The sequence below is a fragment of the Nansenia antarctica genome (assembly GCF_963989245.1).
Source record: "Nansenia antarctica genome assembly, chromosome: 2".
In the NCBI taxonomy this organism is placed as follows: Eukaryota; Metazoa; Chordata; class Actinopteri; order Argentiniformes; family Microstomatidae; genus Nansenia; species Nansenia antarctica.
Genome location: NC_137675.1, coordinates 19119395 through 19129384, shown reverse-complemented (window position 1 = coordinate 19129384; position 9990 = coordinate 19119395). Strand labels below are relative to the sequence as shown.

The window sequence follows — 9990 nt, the reverse complement described above, 5'->3', positions numbered from 1 at the left end:
TTTCTAGACACTCAAAGACGCTTTACAAACTGAAAAGATTGAGTAGTAATAATAAAAAGAAACAAAACGTGAATAGAAGAAAGTATAGGGGCCTAAGTTTAAACGTCGTCTGAAGTGTTTGTTCAGTTGGTTTTGTTTTCAACATTGTATTCTTCTTTTCCAGGCCTCCAACAGGTCCTCTTGCCTCTCGGCCTGCCTTTTCAACAACGGGAGCAATACCCAAGGCCCCAGCCTCAGCCCCCCTGTCCAGACCCGTAGCCTCCAGAGGTGCCACAGCCCCCTCTACTGGCAAGACCACTGCAGTGCAGCCTTCCAAAGCGCCTGGCCCTGCTAAGAAAGGTGAGATATGCAAGTCATGTGTTTGACATCTTGTGTTATCTGACCACAACTAAGATACGTGTATAAGTGTCAAATGAATAGTGTTGTGATGTGAAAGTCACCATGTAGCTGTATTGAAGTGAGGTGAATTAATCGTTTTCGACTCGTGCTCGGTTTCAGATGTCGGCAGACCAACGGCTAACGCAGCCAAAAAGCCCACAACATCGGCCGCTACCAAGACGACTAAACCTGACCCCCCCAAACCAGCGGCAGCTTCCAGACCCGAACCCGCCTCCAAGCGCCCCCCTCCCAAGGCGGCGGACCCCAAGCCCGCCCGGCCTCAACCACAGGACCCCTCCAAAGCTCCGCCCATACGAAAAGCCCCCCCCACCTCCAGACCCCCGGCCTCCCGAGCCCCCCAGGGTAAGACCCTACCTGCCATCCCCAAACCCAAGCCTGTGTGGACCAGTACCCCAAACCCATCTGTTTCAACACGGGACCCCAAACCCACCCAGCCCGTCCTCCCTTCTGTGGCCGGAGAGCAACAGGCCAAGAAACCTGGAGCTCCCAAGTTCCAAATAAGAACAGCAACAGCTGCAGCGGCAGTGGCGGGGGTGGCAGCCGCAGCTATAACAGAACCTGAGGCGGCTTCCCCGGAAGGAGGAGTGGCCTCAGAGGCCCCAGTCTCGGCGTCGTCGTCGGAGGTCCCGGAGCCCCCAGTAGAGGTCACCCCGACGGTCACCCCCTCTCCCCCACCAAGCCCCGGCCGGTCCGCTGACCCACCAACAACACCGGGCCCAGGAGACACGGCCGCCCCCTCCAGCCCAGCTGAGGAGCGGAGGCCTGCCCTGCCAGAGAGCCGCCCGGCAGAGGCCTCCTCCACAGAGGCGACGCCCCCGTCAGAGGACCAGGCTCAGTCCTCCACACAGTCCCTGCCCGACATGCCCCTCGACGGCCCCATGGCGCCAGCCCCCGCCCCCGCGGCCGGTTTAAAGGACGACGGTGGCGACGACGAAGACGAGGAGGACGAAGAGGACGACAGCAAGGGCAGTCAGCAGGTGTCGGTGTCGGACATGAGCGGCACCCAGCCCACGGAGGAGTCTCGCCCCGGCTCGGCGGGGGCCGCGGGGGGCGCCGGGTGGCGCGGCGGCGGCGCCCTGCTGTCAGAGCTGGACTCTGAGGATGTGAGCTGCAGCCAGCAGGGGGCGTCGGAGCTGAGCGCCCCCGGCGTCCTGGAGGGCACGGAGAGCCTGGACGACCTGGGGGACGCCAGCCTGAAGGGCGCCGTGGACATGGAGGGAGCCTCGGCCGGGTCGCCCGACTTCGAGAAGGTCCCGGACATCCCGGCGAACGACTTCGACGAGGACGAGGAGGAGGAGGACGACGACGAAGACAGGGTGTGCGACATGGAGGTGGGCTCGGAGCGGGCCGAGGACCCGCGGAGGGTGAGGCACGACCAGGAGGAGGAGGAGGAGGAGGACGAAGACGTGGAGATGGCGAGCGAGGGGGTGACGGAGAGCGGCCTGGAGAGCTACGGGAACGCCGACGAGGACGACTTCGCCGAGGACGAGAGGTTGGACAACCTGAACCGCGCCCAGCAACCGCCGCCACCGCAGCCCCCCGCCCCCCTGCTGCCCTCCGCCCCGGGCGCACAGTGGGAACAGCCCAACCAACCCAGCTCTGACCCCTGGGCCCAGCCCTGCCTGCCCCCCCAGTACTGTCTGCCCCCCCAGCCCTGCCTCTCACCCCAGGCCCCCCCCAACGCAGCCTCTCTGCTGGCCCCCGCCAGCCCCTCCACAGACCCCTGGCAGGCAGACTCGGAGACCCCCACCCAGTCTCCCGCCCAGGCCTGGTTAGAGCTGGGCACGGCCCCGTACGTGCCCCCCCAGGCCCAGGACATGTCCCAGCCCACCCCGGCCTCTCCCTCTCCAACCACAGCCCCAGTGGAGGACCACCCCACCTCCACCTCCACCCCTGCCCTCGTGCCATCTCTGGCCCCCCTCCCTCTCCCAGGCCAGGGCGTGTCCCAGTCCTCCACCCTGAGTATGGGCATGGAGCTGGCTGCCCACAGCGGCAGTGAGACCAGCTCCGGGGTGGAGTCCCCCTCCGAGGGGAGGCCCCACAGCCCTCCTGCCCCAGCCCCGGTGCTCTCCCTCCAGCCCGACCCAGAGGACCAAGACCTGGGGATCCACTTGGAGAGAGGGGACAGGGAGGAGGAGGAGGGGCAAGAGGACGAGGCAGAGGCTGAGACCCTGCCTGCCGACGAGCTCCCGGGAGGCCCCCCCACGGCCCCCGCCTCCAACCCCTCGTCCGCCTCCACCACGGAGGACGAGGCCAGCGACACGGAGGGCGAGGCCCAGCTGGAGGACCCCCTGCAGGGGGGAGGCGCAGGCATCGACAACGCCGCCTTCGACAGCAAGCCGACCGCCCGGAGCTGCCGCCTGTCCACCCTGGAGGAAGGCGAGGAGGCCTCCGCCGTGAGCGAGGAAGCCGGGGGCGACACCCCGCAATCGGCCAACTCTGCCGCGTCCTACGCCTTCGACATGACCACGGCGTCCAACTCCAACTCCAACGCCCAGTCCACAGGGGAGAGCTGCCCCAAGAGCCCCGGCATCTTCTCCCTGGAGGAGCTGCCCGAGGAGGCCAAGGACGACTCCCTCATCAGGGAGCTGACCCAGCCGCCGCAGTCCGCCCAGGGCGACTCCGTCCTGGGCCAGGAGGTGGACCTTGTCCCCCTGGGCGGAGGCTCCAACCCGGAGGAGCAGCAGTACATGCTGTGTGGGCAGGAGGGGGGTGACATGGGGGGGTCCGGAGGTCTGGACCCCTCCCTGTTCGTCACCCCCCAGCGAGGCTCCAGGGAGGTCTCTGACACCCAGACGCCCTACTACACAGCTATCTGTGAAAAGACTATCTCTCTCTCAGGTAATGTATAGTGCTCCCATGCCCCCCCTGCCCCCCCCCCCTCATACACACCTAGTAATGTACCTTTACCCCCGACCCCCTTAGTCCCCTCCCCTCAAAACCACCTTCAATGTTATTGTCATCATCGTTGTTTGTCTTTAACCTCTCCAAACTGGGCTGGATGTGATCAAAATCAAAGGTTGGGGAGAAAAGAAAAAAAGATGTGGGGAGCAAAATAAAAAAAGGGAAGGTGAAAAAGAAAGAAAAGACTTTTGAAATACAGCAGTGCCACTTCCCTCGTATGATATTCGCTTACCATTATGAGTATATGGCTTAAAACTCCTGTATGTGCAATAGCTACTACTATTTACTGAGTGTGTATGTGTGCGTGTGTTTTTTCTTTTTGAATTAACACTGCATATCTGATGCGGAAAATGATCTGAAAATCCATCATAGAATCAATAAGCCTTTCAACTAAATGTGGGAAATGTTACCGTTCACCCTGAACTGGCATGGATTGACTGGTCTGTTAATGGTGAAATGGAATTAATTGTTTAACTTCTGTGTATTTTTACTGAACAACATGCTAATGAATTTGATTTGTATTTTGTTTTTGTTTTGTTTGTCCCCTCCCCCTTTATGATCAAGATACAGACATATTTCCATCCCCTTACCCCACACACTCCTCCTTTCCTCCTGCACTTTAAGGTTAGAAACCCCCCCCCCCTTCGTTTTGTCCTTCTTTTGGAGTATTTTCCATTTTACGCTAATAAAGATTAGATATTTAACATGACTCCTCTTCCCGGACAGTTTTATTCATGTGGGGATCTATGGTGGATTGGATTTCCAGTACCATCACACACACACTCACACTCACCCACACACACGTAAGCACGCACGTAATCACACGCATGCACGTAAACAGACAGACACACACACATGCAAACACGTACGTACACACACATTGAGTCCATGTAACGGTTAGTGTTCTGCACCCATCCTCCTCCTAGCCTTCAGAATAGGACCCAGGGACTATGTGGATGTCAACTCAAGCCTCTGCTCCCCCCTCCCATATTGTGCAACCCTGTGTCAGGTGTTGTGTGTTCACATTCCCCCCCCCCACCCCTCTCCATCACCAAAACGAACTGAGAATCAACAGGAAGTCCACCGTCACCCAATCAGAATGGAGGATATCCATCTCATCCAACAAGTGTATTTTTTCTTCTTTATTTCTTTTCCTCTAATATGTCCTCCAGTGTTTTTTGCTTTTTTTTCATTTCCTTTCTGCCTGTACCCTGTGTTGTTTGAGATTTATCTCTAAAGAAAACACGTCTGACCCACCACCATTTAACCCCACTGTCTAATGTCACTGGGCTTTGACACCTGTTTGCATGATGTCACAATGGCGAATTGGCTCGCCCTCATTACGCTACGGTTTGGTTTGCTCAGTTCAGGGCTGGTCACATGTGGTGCTGTGTTCTGTATGTACTATATGCATGGTGACTGAGCGCTCTTATCTTGCATGTCTCTCACTGACTGACTAACCAGCCCCCCCCCCCCCACCACCCATTTGGGACTGACTGACTGACTGGTTGTCTCTCACTAGCTTCTACTTTGTTTTTCACGACACCGATAGTCGGTAGTTACTGCATATACAGGAAGTTGGCCGCTATATTGCAAAAAAAAACTCTTTATTTTGGATTTACAAGGGTTAATGAAATGCTCTCAGCTTTAACACGCCAGCCCATGCCCTGCCCACCTCTCCCACTGTCACCTTTTCCTCCTGTGCACCCTTTGCTTCACTACATCTCCCCTCCCCCCCACCCCACCCCTTCCTACATGCTTTGCTTTTCAGGCCATCAATGTTGCACACCTTTCCTACAAATGTGATGTTCCTGGTTTAATGTTACATACTGTATTGACATGTGTTGAACTAGTATCACCTTTAGCTGTCATAAACCATTACGCCTACATGACGTTCATTCAGCAACCTCATAGCCACTATGACAGAAATCTATGCTAATATACAATATTTTCTAGTTTGTGATAATCCATTTGGCTGTGATTTTTTTTAAATTAAGTTTGAGCAGTCTTTAACGAATCTGCACAACAGAAACAAATCTGTAGGTTGTTTTTTTAACATTTTAGTATTGGTTGACCTCCAGGGTACTGCATTACTTTCACTAACCGTCCCTCTTAGAGGAAGGTTCCCACAGGGGTCCACGGCCGATCTGCTCTCACCTACACTGCTCTGCACTGGTCTGTCTCTCTCTCTCTCTGCCTGTCCCTGTCTGTCTAACACACACACCGCCTGGGTGGTCTCCACTTCCTCTCACACAGGGCTGAACGCACATGGCCGTGACCACCCCGCCCCCAAACCCCCCCACTGTGACCTCTTGACCCTGACCCCTATCCTGCCCAGGCTGACCTGCGCAGACCTGCCCCCGAGGAGCCCCTGCCTGCAGGCCAGCCCCCAGCTCCGCAGGCTCCAACAGCACCAACAACAACTGCTGGAGATCCAGCAACGCAGAGAACAGCAGAGTAGGCCCGAAGAAGAGGAGGAGGAGGAGAAGAAGAAGAAGAAACAGGAGGAGGAGGAGGAGGAGGAGGAGAGGAAGAAACAGGAGGTGGAGATGAAGAAGAGGGAGGAGCTGGAGAAGCAGAGGAGGGACCTCCTCCAGCTCCAGCTGCAGCAGCAGCAGGAGGAGCTGAAGCAGAGGCAGCAGATCCAGCAGTGGCAGCAGGAGCTGGAGCAGCAGACGCAACAGCAGCAGACATCTAAAGAACAGTCTACGGTGCTGCTCTCTCCATCCTCTGGCCTTTGCACTATCTACGAGGCCCTGGAGAATGATGATGATGAAGAGGAGGAGGAGGAGGAGGATGAGGAAGAGAAGGCGGAAGTAGAGGTTGAAGAGGAGATGAAGGAACGCCAACAACCTCTGCATGAAAAAGAGCTTGATTGCCGGCACTGTGATGAAGACGCTTCAGAGGAGGAGAGGGAGGATGGAGATTCTACCTCCACCTCCACCCAGAGCCCCCTTCCAGACTCCCCCGAGCAGGGGGGCAAGTCCCAGCGACCAGTCCCACTGGAGCGCCACCCAGACTCCCCAGAGCGGCCCCCTCCCCTGGACCTGGACTGGGGCAAGAAAGTGGACATCGTCCAGCAGTTGATCAACCAGACCCTGCTGTTGAACGGAGACGGCTGCTCCTCTCTGCTGCGTCTCCCTGGGGGTGGGGGTGGCACCCTGAGCCCCTTGGAGAGCAGCCTGTGGCCCAACCTGTTGGCTCCCCTCACCCCTCCCTCCGCCACGGTCACCTCTGTGAGTAGCTTCTCCCCCGAGGCACCTGGGAGCTCACCGCAAGGGGAGTGGACGGTGGTTGAGCTGGAGACGCACCACTGAGGGATACACACACACACCTAACTAATGGTGGTGCTGAAGTCTCATCACGCGTACACACACACACACACACACACACACACAGAGAGATACTACTGCTGTACACAAGACTGCTGCAACACAACACGACATTGTCCTTTCCACTGTAACGCAACACCTGTCTTACCTCATCCTTGCTATCTGACACCACTGAAAACAAACACGACACTACTGATACCACTGAATCCTCATGATGTTGATACCTTTGAATGGGTGGCAAAAGACACTGGCTTTCCACAGTCATATCAATCATGTACTACTGATGGCTAGCACACTGGAACTCTACACCCTATCTGTCTACACACCGCATGCCAAATCAAGGTGCCATTTTGTCAGAGGACACACACCACATGGTGCCAAATGGCCACTAACCTTGAAGTTGATTCACTGAAGGGTGTTTTTAAAACTAGGAACAAGGCAAAAGCAGCTATGTTGTTCTTCTCCCATAGAGGTTTACACTGGTTCGTTGTCTGTGTTGGCACCATAGCTATGGCCCTACTGCTGATGTCCAAATCATTCATGCTATCTTACCAATGGCATCTCTCACTGTATTTTCAGACGGGTCTTCCCATAGCATAGATAGACAGGCCTACGTTTTAAAGTGGAAATGTCTCACTGCTGTAGAATTAGAATAATGTGCATTCTATTTGTATTTCCATTCTAGAAAATTCTATTTCTACGCTACAGACTACTGCGTAGGAGTGGTATTGTTCCTATCAGTATAGAAAGTGAGTTGTATAACCGATACTCCTTTCCTTTTATGAGCTGCACTTGGCCAATATCCTGTATAGATTCTTAACCTGTCACGCAATGCCGGCTGTGTTCGTTGGCCAGGTGGTTTACACATCGGGCCAAACCTCTGCTGTCGCTCGTGAATCTGACACGGGAAGGAGGCGATCTGCTCGCTGTGGGTCAAACACTGTTTGGAATAGTTACTACTGGCCTTGGGTGTCAGATTTTTTTTTGAATATTCACTGTGAAGGCCACCAACCATGGGGTGCTTATGGAATGAAGGGTTTTTTGGGGGGTTTCCGGTATATGTTCTTTGGCTCCAATGAAGGTTACGCATGATGTGAGTGCACTTTGACTGTACTTTGTGTTTTTGGCAGTTTGGAGGAATCACAGGTTTTTGGGGGCAGAAGCCCTCATTCAAAAAAGAAAAAAAAAAAAAAGTTTGATCTCATATCATGGGTGCTCAGACTGCACTCACATTCTTGGGTGTGCTTGTTTTTTGGGTCTCGTTTCTGTGGTTACGGATGATGTCACATTGGGAGCAGGGGCCAATAGGGGTAATTGTGATGAATACTGTAGATATGAGGTAATGATGTTTGAGAGGGTCAAGAGTGTCTCTAACAAAAGACTGTTATTGAATACTAACTCTGGGTTTGAACCGCTTTTGCTGTGAGGCCGGTGGGTCCAGCCAGGCATGGTATTGGGGGCGGGGGGGGATCAGATTTGGGGGTGGGGGCGGGGATCAGATTTGATGCATGGTGTTACAGAATTGGGGGACGGTCTCTTTGTGGGTTTTGGAATTGTTTGTGTGTCTCTCTCTCTGTCTGTGTGTATGTATGTATCTGGAATGGTACTGCAGTCCCAAGAGTGTAAATTCAACAGCTTCAGAGCGTGTTGTTGGTGGTATAATGGTACATGTGTGAATCCATTGAGGCTTTAACAGAGGAATATAGAGCCTACTGAAACTTTCTATGGGTTTCTCAATGCCCATTCAGGTCTCGATAAGAAGGTACATGAATCCAACTTTCCACTGGACTATAGATGTGAACTTGCATTGAGGCACACTGGCATTGGTTTTTCTAAAAACTCGAGTTGTATCAATTCAGTTTGAACTCAGACTTCAAGTTGTGGTTGAGGAGCAGGGGAGGCTGGTAGAAGTAGAAATATGAGGAAATGGTAATGTATGGAATGAGGAGTGGTGTATGGTATGGAATGAGGAGTGGTATCGAACACGTGTTTGATACCAACCCCCTCCACCCACACCCCTAAAACACATGTTTGATACCAACCCCCTCCACCCACACCCCTAAAACACGTGTTTGATACCATTCCTGTGTTGTATACCATTCCTCTTTCCATTTCATGCATTACAATGAGCTTGTCCTCTGATTCCTGCCTCCACCAGCCTCCCTTTTTTGAGGAGGCTATTCATGGCTTGTTGACCAGCAACACAGTCCATCATCCTGGGTGGTGAAGCATGGCACCTACTGTAGCAGCATGGCACCTGCTTGACCTGACAGGATTTGGGAAGAAGACACTCAACCGGTCCTGGTTAACATAATGAACATGACATAATTAATAACAGCGTCATATCACATGTGGATATACTCAGGGTGCGTTCGTAAATTCGCTCAAGAGCACCGGAGCGCACACTGGGTTCAACATCATAAAGGGGGTAATTTGCTTGGACAAGAGGCATTCCATGAGTGCATATCAGATTTCCAGAGCGAATTTACGAACGCAGCGACAGTAGGCAGCACAGATACTCCACTACTGTGATACCAAGGGAACCAGATGCTATAGTTATCTATTGGCATCAAACCGTACTCTTACCACCATGGGTGCAGCAAGTAAAATGCCCTTTTAACAAATCGTAGCCAGGCTATCCACAGTGTCTTATTGAAGCCTTTACCCGATGTGGCCAAGCGAAGTGGTCTGACATTTGCTAATATAGAGTCCGGTACATTCCGATTTGAGGAGTCGGACATTTTACAACTCCCAGGTCCCAAAGCGGCACGCACAATGCATTTGTCAAAGCTGGACTTTCACTTGTGTGTTTTTAAATGTTTGTTCATCATTGTAGGGTTTCGTATAGTGATTTTGCGTATATTATTATTGAAAAGGGAGACTGCAGAGCCAGCTGACTTGCAATGAAGGGAAACCACTGTTATTTTGTACTGTAGCGATATGTAGAGAAGTATGGTAGATTATGAAGTTGAAATTATTTATAGATTTTAAGACAGATATTGTTTTAGAGAATGAAGGATAATAATGACTGTAGAGATGTAATGATTTATTTAAATTCTAGAGAAATGGGACTGATGATTTTTGGGTGCACTGGAGAATTGTAGAATTGTAGTTTTCAGTTGTCATGGGGATTAAAACGTAATGAAGTAAAGTTCAGTGCCATTGCTTACATGCGTAATACAAATACATAGCAACACACAGACCCTACACATCAATAAGTCACTATACTTGTATATCAGACATCTATGTTGTCCCAATGATCTTGGATTTTTTTTACTTTTAAGAATTAACGGAAACCTGTTAAAGACAGGAGAACATCGAGGTACTTATGTATCAAATATACACATTCTGCAGT

General features: G+C 52.7%; 1 protein-coding gene across 1 annotated transcript; it reads left to right on the top strand.

Moving 5' to 3' along the window:
- Positions 1–346: 346 nt before the first annotated feature.
- Positions 347–5764, top strand: prr36a (proline rich 36a; the record flags this gene model as incomplete). Its single annotated transcript, XM_080522787.1, has 3 exons — positions 347–359; positions 499–3179; positions 5642–5764. 3 exons carry the CDS (start codon positions 347–349, stop codon positions 5762–5764), a joined length of 2817 nt encoding a protein of 938 aa, XP_080378913.1.
- Positions 5765–9990: the final 4226 nt, after the last annotated feature.